Genomic DNA, 16,051 nt, shown 5'->3' with positions numbered 1-16,051 from the left:
TATGTTTGTGCAGCGCTGCGTACGCCTTGTAGCGCTATAAAAATGCTACATAGTAGTAGTTGCTTAGTACATCTTTCATTTTGGAACATTAAAAGAAAAAAAGGTGATCATCCAAGTGAAAAACACACAAATTCAGGCCACTGGGACAGAGGAGGAACCAGTTTTCCTAGTAGACTGGCCACACAGCCATCCCAGCGGAGCAGTGGACTTCCCAGGTACACATCTCATCGTTACCCCTTTATATTTTATGGTGAGCCCTTCAAAACTCACGAAAAACCTACCGTACACCGTCACCTATATGTGGGTACAGTAGATTTTGGGGGGTTTTGTTGGGGGGGGGAGGGGCTGACACCTTCCACCACAAGTGTAAGAGTGGATTATGGGCCTGGGTCTCCTCTACACCGCACTGACCACTAGGCTATTCCAGGAACCTGCGTGGAGCACATTTTTTTTCTGAGTGATCCCACAGCATATGGGCCTCAATTACCAATGCTGCTGTAGGATTAATCCGCCTGTCAGACCACATGAACGCAGTCCTGCCTCACTGCCTCTGATCCTAGACAAACAGAGAGCAACCTGCTTGCACTGAGTCAGTGTCAGACTTCGATTCCTGGGCTTCTGTGTCTAACTTTGACTCATTGCTGATGCTTTCAGACTCCCTCCAGAGCAGATGTACATGAAGAAAGAGGGGCTACAGCAGTCTGATGCAGAGGACAAGAGGGTCACAGGCCAGCTATTTCAGGCCAACTGCAGCATCTCGCAGGTTAACAGATACACTAAAAGACAGAAGCACGTAAGACTCCCTGATACAAGTATCAGGCTCTTTACATTCAGTTACCAACATTTATTGCACATGCCTCAGAGCTGGAATAGCCGACAGCAGAAGAGAGCTGTGATGCAGAAGACAGGAGCACAGGACATCGAGAATATGCCAAGTACACTCCCATCGGTGGGATCAGATCAGTGTTATTAGCAGAAAGCAGTCGACACCTCCAGCAGGACACTGGTAATCTGTTTTCCAACCCATGAGTCAAAGCATGGTGCGCTGTGAACAGAGGCAGTCCCTCCCTCATGTCGTAGGTCTGGTTTCACATAGGAAAATGACCAGGCAAAGCTGTGCATCTTTCTCCATCCAGACACAGGGCCACGACTAAATGGACTCAATCTGCTTACGCACTTTCTCCAAAGCTCGTCTGTCCAGTGTCCGCTGCCGAAACACCACCACTAGCGCAAAGAGAAAGGAGGCGCCGATCATAGCCCCCACGAAATTCCAGAAGGCATGTTTCTCCATCAAGGCAGAGTGGCAGCTGCAGTGTAAACCAGAAAAACAAAACGAATTAGACAGCTGGGTCTCCTCAGTTTCCTCACCCATGCTATGGAAGGTGAAACTGGAGCACAGCAGAAACCCTGAAAAGAGCTGCCCTACTGGATCAGACCAAGGCCCCGTCGAGCCCAGTATCCTGTTTCCAACAGTGGCCAGTTCAGACCACAAGTAACTAATGGGGTTATCTGGACACAGATGAACCTACAGAGCAGCTGTCACAAACATTTCTTTCCTGTTTTTATTTACCCTCATAAAAACACTTTCGCTGCACTGCAGGCATCCAAACAGCCAAGGATTTAACAGACACTGCAGTGCACTGAAGGCATCACAAATTCATGCAGCCTCCATGCAGAACACTCCGCTATACACACAAGGACCCTCTACACATCTCTTCCACCCACCTCAGAGAAAGCAAACTGCCCTCTCTCCCACCCTCACAAAGGTTCAGGGCCCCTCATCTTCCAATTCCAGCCCCTGCAAACAGAAGCAAGGTAGTGGAAGTGACAAATGCTTCAGGGACTGGGGCTATGCCATGGTCACGGCCTTCCCACTCACCTCCTGGTTTCTTCTTTGTTTGATTGAACACAGTTGATTTTCTCAATGAAGCCTGAGGTGCTGCATTTTTCTATTGTCTTCTGCAGACACAAGAGAAGAGAAGCAATTAAGACACGGAGAAGACTTCCCAAAACCCAGGGGCCACTTTCTCTCTTCATAAGTAGCTTTCACTAATTGTGTGCGTCTGTCTCCAGGGGTCACGGATTTGATGTACCTCCTTTCTATGGTACAACCAAAGCAGTTCAGATATTATATGCAGATGCCTTCATGGCGATTTACGGTATCAGTAACAATGGTGACAGAAGGTTGCATCTCAGCTTTTCTGGCTTCTGATAACGTCAGCATAACAACTGACTCTCTCCCTTTCCCAATTGATTATTGACACTTCACAGCTCTGCAGAAAGATCGTCATGGCAGGGCAGAAATTCATAGCTTCAGCTACAAGGTCAGGTTTCTACGTATTTGGAAGCAGAAATGTAGGTAGACAGGCAGTACTCACAGTCTCAAACGAGGTACACAAAGTACACTCCTTGGAAACCACAAACTCCTCCACATGCCAGCACGGCGTTCCCAGCACTACACTTTGCAAAGGAAGAGGTTAAATGTCAGTGTGCAGAAAGACTAAAGAAGCGATTCCATTCAGTAGTACAAACGTAGTAAGTTAATCCAATGAAAAGGCTGCGTCCTATATCCTTTAGAGTGGGCTCACTATTCTGCAGTGTATTGAAACCCCCAGGCTAACCAATGTGCACAATACCCTTGAGGCTTTCTGCTCAGCTTCCTTTTCCTCTAGGGCAAGGCTTCTCAACCCCAGCCAGTCAGGTTTTCAGGATAGCCACAGAAATTCTAACAGGCTTTCCTTGTGGCTTCATTTATTTTCAAAAATTATTAAGGAAATCTGAGCAGGTTACAATCTTACATACAAAAAAAAACCTGACATTACAAAATGTTATATGCATTTTGAAATATCAAACCGGCAATTTTTCATTCATTAAGCCTAATGCCACAATATTGTGAAAAAATATCAAGCAAAAGTTGGTTGAAACTAAAAAAAAGCCTTAAGATGTTTCCTAAAATAAAGTACAGAGTTCATCTGCATTGACTCGAAGGAGAAATTAGGGCTTACCTGATAACTTTCTTTCCATTAACTTTCCCACTATTCCAGGACTTGGGGGATAGTTAAGTCCATCAACCAACAGGTGGAGACAGACAATGCACGGAGGGCTCCACAGCGGACACCACTTTACCATCTCCACGGGAACTGTTATTTCCCCTACTACTGCTGCCACACAACCAAAGTGGCTTGCAAGCGGCTAGGCAGTCCCCCTGCATCTCTCAAGTGAAGCCCTTAGCATGGTTCTATTTCAGACAGCCGGACTTACCACTGTTGGTACCCCCCCCCCCCTCCCCACGTGAAGCTGAAGAAGAGCAACTCTCCGAAGTGACCCAGAACCTCCTTCCTAGGGCAAAAACCCAGATGCAATCTTGAGAACTGAATGTAAATTTTTTTTTATTTAAGGTTATTGTGCTCACAAAATTGAAAAGACAGGGGGGAGGCGGGGTCCTCACATCACAGACAGTGACCTAAAGACCTCCAGATAGGACTGCGCAAACCAGTCACCTGCAAAGCTCAACTGGGAACGCTCAGAACCAGAAGCTGAACAGCAAGTCCATTCCACCTGCTGGAGATAGAAAATACTGAACAGCTGGACAATCTGGTTTCAAATACATGTATCAGTTCAGTTCTGTGTTTTCTATCTCCACTAGCTGGTTGATGGACAATTATTTCACAAGTTCTGGAATAGTGGGAAGATTATTCCACGCAGTTGGACCTGCCATTAAAAAAAAACATTCATACTTGATCTTCATCACTAACTTGGTGAAACGAAGGGACTTCTGATAAACATTGACCCTGAAATGTTCCAGATTTAAATGACCGATAAGCTCAGAGACACCGTAATGTTCAAAAATGCATCATTATGCAATGTAAATTTTAAACTGAATTCGCCAAATAGGAAACCAATTAAGTTTTAAAAACAGAATAATATGGTTCATCCTAGATCCACCAATAGTAATACGAGCAGCAGGATTTTGGGAAACTTGCAGAGCCTTCAAAGAAGATTGAGGCAATCCACAGAAGAAAGCATTACAACAGTCCATATACAGCATTTCCAAATTTTGCATCACATGAAAATTCTCAACAGATGATTCATCAATCGAGAGATCATTCTAATCTTGAGAAACTGTGCTTCTCCCCCTGCCCCAAAGGAGATGTGCTAGAGACAAGGCTACTGCCCACCCCTACAACACAACATCTAAGTGATCCCCAAAGATCAGAAGTCTGCCAGTCTGAGAACAGGTCAGTCGCTGCATTCTCTCACCCGGCTGCGTCTTGTCATCCGACATTAAACCCCCGGCAAACCTGTAAAGAAATGACACACAAATTCACTTATGGGTTACTGCAGAATATGGCCTGTTTCTCACTGTCGCTCACCTCTGCACTGTGGAAACCCTGGCATTTTAGAGTTTAACTTTTTTATTAACAAAGCATAGTAACCACAGCCAACAAAGATCAAACATTCAAACAGATGATGAGAAACAAACTTTATCAACATTAAAGTAACTCCTCCCTTTTATTTAAATTAAAGTAACTCCTCCCTTTTATTTAAATTAAAGTAACTCCTCCCTGCCTTAAAATCCAACAAGGGCAAAGTGGTCAGAAAAAGGAAAAACTAAACAGAAAATGAATTAAAAATCCCCCTTTAAATACCGGCAGCTGGATTTGATAAATCGGCTACAAGTTGATGCTGGCTCTTAGTGGTGCATCGATTTCTGCTCGGCAGCACAGCTCTGCTTTAGTTAACTGGGCCGAGCAGTTATCATCCCTCACTAGCCAAACGTTTGGAGCCTTGCCATGGTGCATCGTAACCGATTACTTCACTGCCCTCGGGAACAAGTCTTTTTCTCTTTGTACAGACTTTACATTTAACATTTTACCAGGTTCGATATGCCCTTATACCCTTAGATGAAGGGGTCCCTTTTCTTGTTCTACTAGGCGCATTCTCTTATTCTCATCATTATTTTCTGGACAGTTTTGGTTTTTTCTGTTTCAACATTTTTACTGATAAACCAATACAGAAATAAAGTTTTCACAAATGAATCTACAAAAGCAGTTGTCATCTGTGTTCATTATCATAATCTAACATTGTTTTCTTTTCACCCTCCTCACCCCCACCTCCCTCCCCTGTTCTTTCCAGTGATATCATCTGATGGTTTGACCCTTCACCCCCCTTCCCTTCCCCTTCCCCTCCCCCTGTCCCTCCCTCACCTATCCCCCTCCGGGCTTGTGTTCTGATAGCCTGGGGAGATCCCTCCCCCCTGCTGTCTGTTAACAGGGCTGTCCTTAACCTTTAAGCTAGGGTGTTGCATTATGCCAATTGAAGTAAGCTACGTCCTCTAGGGCTTAAAGCCTCCAAATAAGGGTCCCATATCTGCTTGAAATGCACATATCTCTTCGGGGAGCCCCGTGCCTCCCATGTTGCTAAAAGGTGTACCTGATTTCTCTAGTGCCGGTAAGCCGGCGGCTCCGGAGCCATCCAATACTGCAGAACAGTCTTCCGAGCCACCAAGCTCAGCTTACGGCATAAAGTGCGTGCCCCCACTGAATGTGTCCTGAAGGCCCTTTTCGTGCCCAATACAAAGTGATCCTGTTACTGATGATCCTAGTATCCGGGACAAGAATCTCCCAACCCGTGCCCAGAAGGCCTTTACCCCTGGACATGCCCAAAATGCATGGAACAATGTATGTGGTGTTTGACTGCATTTAACATAAGTCGCTCCTTGCGGGAGGCCTACATGTGACAACCGTTGCCCTGACATATAGGCACGCATGATTATCCGATAGCCACACTCTCGCAGCCTTTTATCTGAGTTGCAATTCCCCTCCTTTGTTTTTTATATGTATTTGATTTACCTACATTACACCTGACGTTATGATCCCCCGATACAGGCAATATGCTGAAATATGGGCATCACGTGTTTTTAGCTGTTCTCTGTTATGTTCTATTACATGTTTGATTTTATAAGAATCATGAGTATGTTTTCTGTAACTGATTACTAATTTGCAAGTCCCTCCTGTTAACACACTTCTGCTCTTGTTCTACTATTTACAAAGAAAGGAGCAGAAGCTTGGAAGTCCCTCTCTAGATTGACAGCCACTGATAATTAGTCAATTTGAAGGCATCTGCTAAAACCTAGAGCAATTTAAACATTTTCATGAATGGGAAAATTAAGTAGTAATAACTAGTAAAGAAACAAATAACCTTGACTGTTTTCTAAGTTTCAGGTGTCTCTTGGGACTGAACCCTGCTATTCTGTGGCTCTGAGCTTGGATGCTCTTATTACAGTAAAATAAGCCACTATAACTTGAAAGTTATCAAGTCTGAATGCAGAGGAGACAGTGAACATAAGGTAAAGATATGCATTTGATATTATGCTTTCCTGTGGTACAACCGAAGCAGTTTATGTAGTATTTGCAAGTACTTTCCTCTGTCCCAGTGTCAGCAGAATGTAATAAGAGTTTGGATCTGGTGTCTGGGAAGGAAGGGAAAGGGGGAAAGGGAATGGGACTTGATCTACTGCCTCTCTGAGGTTTTTGCAACTACGTTCAAAGCGGTTTACATATATTCAGGTACTTATTTTGTACCAGGGGCAATGGAGGGTTAAGTGACTTGCCCAGAGTCACAAGGAGCTGCAGTGGGAATCGAACTCAGTTCCCCAGAATCAGAGTCCACTGCACTAACCACTAGCATTTTCACTATATTCCCACTGCCTATTTCTTCAGCTTCTGCTGGTATTTTGCATTTCTCCGAAATCATTTGTCTACAGTTAATTTGTTCACTTCTTCCTCACTAGTTCCTGCTCTCGCTTGCATGGCATGAATTTCCCCCGAACGAGACAATTCAGAAGATCTCAGGGAAGACTGTACAGTTTAAAGTATCTATCACACAACGCAGAAAAATAGAGCATTAAATACTGAAGGTGACCCGAAGAGGAAACAACTGTGTATGAATAAAACAAGAGGACCCTGAGCCACCTCCCCCATATGCTGTTTTCAGATAAGAGCAGGTCCACGAGGCACTCAGTTAGCCTAGTAAAAGTAGACAAGGGAGGTGAGGGACCCATAGCAAAAAGCTCTGCTCTTGTGCAAATTCCCATATGGAACCCGACTCTCCAAAGGGGCAAAAAAATTGCTGGTGGTGGACTGAAGGACATTTTGGTCTTTACCTATCAAACCAGTTACAAGAGGACACGAGGCACAGATTACCCACTCCACTTGCTACCTCACTGCCATTCTGTCTTATCCAGGACCCGTATAAAGACCTTGCTGGACTAATTTTTGAATAGCAAAACTTCTTGTCCATACTTACTCCAATCTCATATAAAGCACCATTACACACAGTACTGTGTATTCCAGAACCGAGGGGAACATGGCAAAGAGCAGCTTCATCCCTCGGAGCCAGGAAATGCTTTCCTCCTGCTTTCTCCAACCTCAGCCACCAATCACTGGTTTTCCATACTAAGAATCTTTCTCAGAGGGAGGCAGTGCTATGCAGAGAAAAGAGAAAAAAAAATGTGTGAAGCAGGATTCAATGAGAAAGCCATCATGGTGAGACGTCCCAAAAGGCAATATAGCACAGCCATGCTTTTATGAAACAGGCTCCCAGAACCAGCCCCTGTAGTGGAGGAGAAGCCTAGTGGTTAGTGCAGTGGACTTTGATCCTGGAAATCTGGGTTCAATTCCCACTGCAGCTCCTTGTGACTCTGGGGAAGTCACTTAACCCTCCATTGCCCCAGGTACAAACAAGTACCTGTATATACTATGTAAACAGCTCTGAATGTAGTTGCAAAAAAACAAAACAAAACATGAAAGGCAGTATATCAAGTCCCATTTCTCTCTCCCTAAATGCCAACACACACTACATCTATTCCAACACAGGCTTAAACATGTACAAGTATGCAAAGACATCACAATTCTGCCTCTACTCCAGCCAAATCATGTCCCTGGGAACACCCACATGTGGCAGACCTAAAACTACACGTCTTGTTGGCACACAAGAGAAGACCACAGTGGCCATTGCTGTTGGGGAGGAAGAGAGAGTGTGAGTGATGTTTTAAACAGTTACACTGGCTGCCAATTCAGAAGCGGAAACAGTTTGAATGGTTGACACTTAAGGGTTTGAAGATGGAAAAGCTGTGGTGCCCGGTACAATACAAAGTCAAGTCAAGCAGTGGCAGCTGAGGGAGGTTTCTGTGGCTGTACTTACTCTATGGAGTGAGCTCCTGGCTGAACTAAGGAACGAGCATAAACCGATCACTGACATTCCTGGAACAGGTCGCAGAAGCAGTCACAGATAGGTCATGACAGATGGTTTTTAAGGCTTCCATTCTAACCATACGTCAAGTTGGACAGCTTGACTGGGTTGTATTACATTGATATTGATGTGATGTACTTACTTTGTATTTTAATTTTTTTTATTGTAAATCACACCAAATGAGGAATCAGGTTTTAGCAGTATATAAATAAAAACATACATGATGGAGAGATATCAGAGTTTTAATGAACAAATGGACCTTTTCCAAAAAGCAAGAAAACTGAATAACCAGGGGACAAGAAATGAAGTTGAAAGGTGGAAAATTTAAAAGCAACATCAGACCAACAAAGTACTTTTGACAAGGTTTTGAGAGTTATCCTCTCTACATCATGCCATTAACGCAGTGGCTCCCAAATCTGGTCCTGGAGGCACCCCAGCCAGTCAGGTTTTCAGCATATCAACAATGAATATTCATGAGAGATTTGCATGTAGCGGAGGCAGTACATACAAATCTCTCACGAATACTCATTGTGGGTATCCCAAAAACCTGACTGATTGGCGTGCCTCCAGGACCAGGTATAGGAACCACTACCTTAACGGCATTAAAGGAAACTTCAGGCTGGAAAATTTTCACAATTAGTTATGATCAACCACTTTGAGATGGATGTAAAAAGGATTCACTGTCTCTGCCTTTATCAGATATAGGGCTTTTGATGGATAAAGCATCACTGCCTATCTCCCTCTGCCCCTTTCACTGAGCTGTACTAACAAACAGACAACCTAAAACCTTAATGAGTTTGTACTATTTAAACCCAGTGTAACTGTACTTTCTTCACTGACCTGATGGAGAGAAGATAACTCTCAAAACCTGGTCAAAGATAGGCAGTTCTTACAATTTAATATTTAGACAAAGATATGATATTCCATCTTGAGGCAGGTGTCCCGTCTATTCAAAAACACTATGAAAATTTTATTTATTTGTTGCATTTGTATCCACATAATGGAATAGCCCTGAAACACTGCAAGAATTTTTTATGTTTTATTTTCCGTTGGGAGGAGAAAAAAAGACCTCAGCAGGACGAGCACACAGTACTCACAACTTTGTAGCTTATACTGCTGCTTCTATTGTAATCACTGGTCAAAAAAACTCTCAAAGCTTCACAACACAAAATACTTCCTCAAACTTTCCCCTAAAAATGTCAAATGTCCATACCCACATATGGTACTCGACTTGTAAGCAGTTTACATTGAGGCAAGGAATATAACAGAAGTTTCTAAACTGCTGCACTGCTCTATCAAACATATAAACGGCAAGTGACCGTACTCACTTGCAAATGCGCAGTACAGACTTCCCTCTCTGTCCCGCCCTCGCGTCATGACGTCAGAGGGCGGAACAGAGAGGGAAACGGAGTCGAATTGTCAGACGCTGCCTGGAAAGGAACATCGCGTGAAACAACCTCCACCCTCCCCCCCCCATCCCCGCTCTTGTCCCCCTCCATATCGGGCCCCTGCACTGACAGTGCCTCTCACCTCCGTGTGGAAGCGCTGCAGGCAGGGGGCCCGGCGCGGAGGGGGGAGGGAGCAGCAGCGATGAGGGTAGCTGGACATGGGGGGAGGGCAAGGGGGAGAGGCCATGGTTGCTGGCCTTGGGGTGAGAGCAGGGCACAGAGGAGGGTTGCTGGACATGGGGGGGGGGGGGGATCGGTGGACGGGGTGAGGCCAGGGCAGAGAGGAGGGCTGCAATACTGGCCCGTTTTTACGGGCTTAACGGCTAGTTAACGTAGATACTGCCTATTTCCCAGTACTGTACTTGTGCATTGAGGGATCTTGCTGCAATTCACGGTGTGAAGCAATTGTTTATCCCCTGAAGAAGCCATAACCCTAACCAAAGGCATGGGGGGGGGGGGGGAGGGTAACCTGCACCTAATAGTATGCAAATGATATGCACACTTTTAGGTTTCATCATGAGGGCGCATGAACACATATCCAGGGCTGTCAAGTGTCCAATGGACCCCCCAGACCCCCCCCCCCTGTCCTCTCCTCACCCCACCCCCACCCCTGGGAAGTTACCCAGATCCCAGAAGGAGATTCTAGGCCAGTCCTGACTTTCCCAGTGGCTCATCCTGATGAATTCTGGGAAATGTGGGGTGTGAGTTCAAAGCCCCGCCTGGCCGCTCTGTTACTTCGCAGCAAACGAAGCCCAGACCTACCTCCCAGCTAAGCCGGCTTGTTCCCCACCTCGAGAAGGTCCAAGAGCTTCCGGTGCCTCCTTTACCACCTACTCGGCCCGCCCCCTCTGACTCAACTTCCTGTTTCCGCGGAGGGAGGGGCAGCGCACGTCAGAGGGACGTAATGGCAGGCGAGGATAGGCCTGACGTCAACAAGTTGAAGCCACCTCCCACGTCGCTCCCCCTCGCAGCCGACATGTTGGTCAGAGCAAAGCTATGGAGGGGGAGGGGTGGGGACTTTTTATAGACATAATTGCCAAATAACAAAGCAAGCACTGACAACAAATTCCATTTTCAATAGAACCTCCCTTGAAAACTCCCCAAACATCCTCTTCCCCCTCCCTCACCCCCCTACCAGAGGGAATGCAAAACAATAGAAATGGGCCATTGCAGTGGGGATAACAGAAGCCTTTTTCTTTTTAAATTTCAAATCATTTTTATTTTTAGAAGCATAAGAAAGAAATGAGCAGTACAGCAGAATATTGATACAGGAATCAATTAGCCTTCTAATAACATATACACAAGTCCAGCAATATAAAAGCAAACATTGTCATAAAGGAACCAGCAATGAGATCATGAAAAGATGAACAATGACAAAAAGAGCCAAATCCCAGACAGAGTTTCCAGTAGACCAGAGAGGGAAGTGTTATCTCTAACCATTAAGCTATTTCTATAAGAATATGCATAATAAATGGAGTCAGGATCCAACTATCCAAACAAATTAAGTCAAGTACGTCGATGGAGAAGACCAAAAGTGAGTCTCTCTCCAAGGCTGATGCTTTTGTTGCCAAACCAGCCTTTCCATTCCAGCTACCCAGCCAAAAGTGTTGGGAGGGTAAGAGAGAACTTTTCCATTTTTGTGCAATGCAGACCTTAGCCACTAGCAATATAATAATCAAGCCTAAATGAACAACATACCCTACCCTGTCTATGGAAATGTTTTATATTGTGTTGACATTGTAAATAGTATACTATGCCATACTTTGTATTGTTACTTGAATATTTTTACTGCTGTAATTGTCTGTAGGTTAGGTTTGACTTATTTCTACTGTATACTGCCTTGACTGAATCATTTCAAAGGCATTAAATAAATCCTAATAAGTACAAAAATAAATAAAGACATGGATGAGCACCATAGGCCAAAAATGGTCCATAGGGTGTGGTCCTAATAAGCTCCTCCCACAGAACCATGGAATGGAAGTGATATGGCGGAAGTGTCAAAAATAAACTTTTACACTGGTACTTATTGGTCCATCTGCTTAAAGGGTCTTCACTACTGGATAAACCCCTTTACCAATCACACTCACCCCTTTATACCTTCCGTTTGCCTGAGTCGGAGGAAAATTTGTTCACCGAAATCTATACCTCCCAAGTTTCACCCGATCACACCTCTTTTTTTTCTTTATTTGTACCCCACGCTTTCCCACTCATGGCAGGCTCAATGTGGCTTAACTAATTCTCATATTAGAACACTAGACTTACCTATGTGTTGCTAACTTTGCCCTGGCTAAACTGCTTCTGAATAGGCATCTGTGACCTGGATCTGATATTTTTCATACATTTAGAATTAATCTCTCTCTCTCTCTTCCAATATTTCTAAATTTGGCACCACATTCTAACTGCTGTGAGTCTGGAGCATATAACTTGTCCGTTAGCATTTTTTTGAAAAGTCCTTCTTTCAGCGTGTCCCAATCCATCAAAAATTCCATCTCATGCCCATAAGCCTTTTTCAAAAACTCTTCTCAGTAAATGGTGGCCAGCGTCTCACTTAACGGCTTCAGGATCAATGATTTACAATAGCTCTGGAGAAGTAGCTAAGTTAAATGCTGACCACCATTGGTCTTGGATTTAGTGAGGAGAGTTTTTCTAAAAGGCTTATAGTATCCACCCTGCTATTACACAACTAAGTCAAAAACATTTTTGCTTACAGTTTAAAGGTGAATAATTAATAAAAGACTGAGTGGAAGTTTTTTTATGCCTATGATGAAGTGTTTCAGCTCCAAAGGTTCGTAGGGCCTGGAGCTCTTTGAGGCTTTTTCCTTCTATTTTTTTTTTTTTTTTTGCAATTTAGCTTCTATTTGTATTGATTTTGAAAGAATATATATTCCCATCTGGCACCTCCCAGCTCAAACACAAACCAAGACATGAGTGAAATCCTGTTACCCCCATTCCACCCCATTCTCAGCTGCTGCCTTGCCTCACCTCGGCCCCAGCCTTCCAGTCGGCACCATTTGAACACCCAGGTATGGCCCATGCTCACCAGGGACAAGAAAAACCCACAAGGTTCAAATTCCCAGCACCAGGGGCAAATACAGGCCACAGGGAGCAGATCCTCACCTCCAGGATTAAGAATACATAGAACCTAAATTTCTACCTCAAGGGCAAATATTATACTTACCGTGGAGCTGACAGTTGTGCATTATAGATGAGTTTCACAGGATTGGAGGGGGTCTAACAGTCACTTAGGGAACCCTCGTTACAGGGATTTGGATCTAGGGGGCCAAGAAGTTACCCAGGCCTCACTAGCCTGACCTGCTGTAGGTGGGAGGGGTGCTGGATTCAGGAAGTGGCTGAGGAATAGAGAGAAAGAGGTGCTGGACTCACAGGATAGGGGGCAATGAGGGATAAAAAGGGAGAGGTGTTGGACTGATGGGGGGCTGAGGGAACAAGAGGAAGAATTGCTGGACTCACAGGGGGCACTGAGGGAAGGCGCAGAAGTTCTGGACTCGAGGATGGGGGGTTAGGAAAGAAGAGGGAAAGGTCCTAGACTCATTGGGGAGAATGAAGATGTGCTGAACCCATGGGGAGGGAAGGAGACAGGTGCTGGATCTGCAGAGATCGGGGGATAGGAGAGAGGCCAGGCTATGGGTGAGGGAACCAGGGAGAGAGGAGGAAAATGGTAGACCATTGGGGATATGGAGTTGTGCAGCATAGGGGGTGGAGGGAAAGAGAGAGGGGACAGGGAATTGCTGGACCATAAAGGGAAGGAGGGAAAGAGAGGAGACAGGGAGTTGCTGAACTATAAAGGTGAAGAGGGAGAGAAGGAACAGGAAGTTAATGGACCATAGGGGTAGAGGGGAGAGAGGTGCTGGACCATGAGGAAGGGGGGAGGAGACAGGGAATTGCTGGACCATAGGGGTGGAAGGGAAGGGAGAGGGAGGTGAGATACTTGGAATGGTTGAACCATGTAGGTTCACAAGGAGATGAGGATGTTAAGTACAGAGGGTAGATGTGACAGAAGTGTGTTTTAAGCCTATAGAATTGCCTTTATTCATTCTTGAAGTGCATTTCTCTAGTTTGGCCAACAGGTGGAGCATGTTATGTGTTAAGCTGTTACAAAGAACTGACCTTTCCCTTCATTGGTTAACACAGATAAAGGAAATGCCTGTAGTGATACAACCAGCTTTTTTTGAATGTTGTTCAGGGCTATGATCGTCTTGGAGTTTGAAATTACCCTGTAGTACTGGATTTTGCTCCAGTCTTAGCCAGAGAGAAAAGAGAGACAGATCTCTTTGCTGAGGCTCTGTGAACAGTAATATGTCCTGATCTTCCCAGGTACTGTTTAGACAGTATACAAATGTTTAGTTCGTGTTATAATTGATCCATATTTTCAGTTACCTGTTATTGTTTGCTGATCGCACATTTTCTGTCCACTGTTCAAGTTCTGAGAATGAACACATTTGTTTGTTCAACCTGCCTGTCTGGACTGATAAAGAATCCTGGTGGTTTGTGTGTTGGGTCTGCGAGTGCTTTCTGGGAACAGTGGGACCACTGGGAGTGTGGCCTCCAGTAACCTAGAAATCACTGGGGATAATTTGAGAGTAGGAGACTCGCCCAGGGGTGGTTGTGACCCAGTCAGTAGGAGGGCGCTAGTGTACAGCACAAGTGGCAGGTGCAGGTGGACCTGAGCTGTGCTGGGTATAGACCCTCTAAGTGGCCACAGGGTAACCTCAGGCAGGTGGTTAGGCGTTTTGTGACAGTAGAATTGTACTAATTGTGTTTTGGGGTGGTGAGCCCTTGGACCACAGTCACAGGCCTGACTGCGGCAGACAGATCACCTCCAAAGCCCACGAAGGGAGGCAAAAGCAGGAAAGTGGTATAGCCAGAACTCTGATACTAGGCCCAGCAGGAACTCATGAACAAGGCTCTGGCAGGAACTGGGAATAAGACTCGAAGTACCCAGACAACAAAGGTAGAAAAAAGTGATTTATTTTGAATTTATTTGGTGGAATATGTTAGCTTTGAGACATGTGCATTATGGATGTCTTTGTATTTGTGGTTCATGCCTAGTTTGACTTCTCAGGTTTCCCAGTTCAACTTTTGTTATATTTCAAATTTGTGATCCCTTGTGCCGTAGATGTAGTATTTCTGGGTAGAAGTCTCTAGCAGTCCCACTTGTTCTGTTTTACCAGTAGTAGGTGTACTGGTATTCTAGGGCCCTCCGTAATATTTGTAGTGTTGCTTGTTCTTAAGTAGGGTTCTTGTTGTTTATAGTAATCAGTGCTTCTATGGTAGATTTGGTACATGGATGTTAAGATTTTTTTTTAGGTTTTGTGTTATTTCACAATGTGGAGATATACCTAGCTATTACTGACATAACATGAAAATCAGAAATTTTTATTTTTGTATGGAAACTTCCATGGAGGAAATGTGTACTTATGATCTGCACCTGTTATTGGGGGAGTCATAGAAGGGCATAATCGAATGGGGCCCAAGTTTTCCTGAGGACGTCCTCGCAGGACATCCCGGCGAAGGAGTGGGGAAACCCATATTATCGAAACAAGATAATACAGTCGGGGACTCCAAAATCTCAACATTTAGGTCATCCTTAGAGATGGTCATCCCCGATTTTCAGCGATAATGGAAACGGAGGATGCTCATCTCAGAAACGACCAAATCCAAGCCATTTGGTTGTGGAAAGAGCCAGCATTCGTAGTGCACTGGTCCCCCTCACATGCCAGGACACCAACCGGGCACCCTAGGTGGCACTGCAGTGGACTTCACAAATTGCTCCCAGGAGTATAGCTCCCTTAGCTTGTGCGCTGAGCCCCCCCCCCCCAAAACCCACTCCCCACAACTGTACACCAGTACCATAGCCCTTATGGGTGAAAGGGGGCACCTAGATGTGGGTACAGTGGGTTTGTGGTGGGTTTTGGAGGGCTCACATTTACCACCACAAGTTTAACAGGTGGGGGGGAATGGGCCTGGGTCCGCCTGCCTGAAGTGCACTGCAGTACCCATTAAAATTGCTCCAGGGACCTGCATACTGCTGTCATGGAGCTGGGTATGATATTTGAGGCTGGCATAGAGGCTGGAAAAAATATTTAAAAATGTTTTTTTTAGGGTGGGAGGGGGTTAGTAACCACTGGGGGAGTAAGGGGAGGTCATCCCCGATTCCCTCCGGTGGTCATCTGGTCATTTAGGGCACATTTATGTGGCTTGTCACCCAAGTGTTCGTCAGGGACGCCCTTCTTTTTTTCATTATCGGCCGAGGACACCCATGTGTTAAGCACGCCCCAGTCCCACCTTTGCTATGCTTCTGACACGCCCCCGGGAACTTTGATCGTCCC

General features: G+C 45.1%; 1 protein-coding gene across 2 annotated transcripts; it reads right to left on the bottom strand.

Annotated features, from left to right (window-relative positions):
* Positions 1–829: 829 nt before the first annotated feature.
* Positions 830–10,552, bottom strand: JTB (jumping translocation breakpoint). Of its 2 annotated transcripts, none has more exons than XM_030188417.1 (6): positions 10,464–10,552; positions 7,309–7,486; positions 4,261–4,301; positions 2,379–2,455; positions 1,880–1,959; positions 830–1,307 (listed from the first exon to the last, which is right to left on the bottom strand). In XM_030188417.1, exons 2-6 carry the CDS (start codon positions 7,386–7,388, stop codon positions 1,151–1,153), a joined length of 435 nt encoding a protein of 144 aa, XP_030044277.1. In that variant the 5' UTR covers positions 7,389–7,486; positions 10,464–10,552; the 3' UTR covers positions 830–1,150. The 2 variants fall into 2 exon arrangements, with proteins under 2 accessions (XP_030044277.1, XP_030044278.1); XM_030188418.1 differs by having other exon boundaries at positions 2,379–2,452.
* Between the last annotated feature and the right edge of the window lie 5,499 nt (positions 10,553–16,051).

Source organism: Microcaecilia unicolor, chromosome 14 (genome assembly GCF_901765095.1).
Source record: "Microcaecilia unicolor chromosome 14, aMicUni1.1, whole genome shotgun sequence".
NCBI classification, from domain to species: Eukaryota; Metazoa; Chordata; class Amphibia; order Gymnophiona; family Siphonopidae; genus Microcaecilia; species Microcaecilia unicolor.
Note: the sequence above shows the minus strand (reverse complement) of the source record. Positions and strands in the feature narration are given on the sequence as shown.

Bases quoted from the DNA above. Each gene is read 5' to 3' on its own strand.
- JTB (XM_030188417.1), bottom strand. From the start codon at position 7,388: ATGAAGCTGCTCTTTGCCATGTTCCCCTCGGTTCTGGAATACACAGTA. The intron at 4,302-7,308 runs GTAAGTATGGAC...ATTTCTTTACAG, and splicing joins GTGCTTTATATGAGATTGGA to GTTTGCCGGGGGTTTAATGT. The intron at 2,456-4,260 runs GTGAGAGAATGC...TGCAAAGTGTAG, and splicing joins GGATGACAAGACGCAGCCGG to TGCTGGGAACGCCGTGCTGG.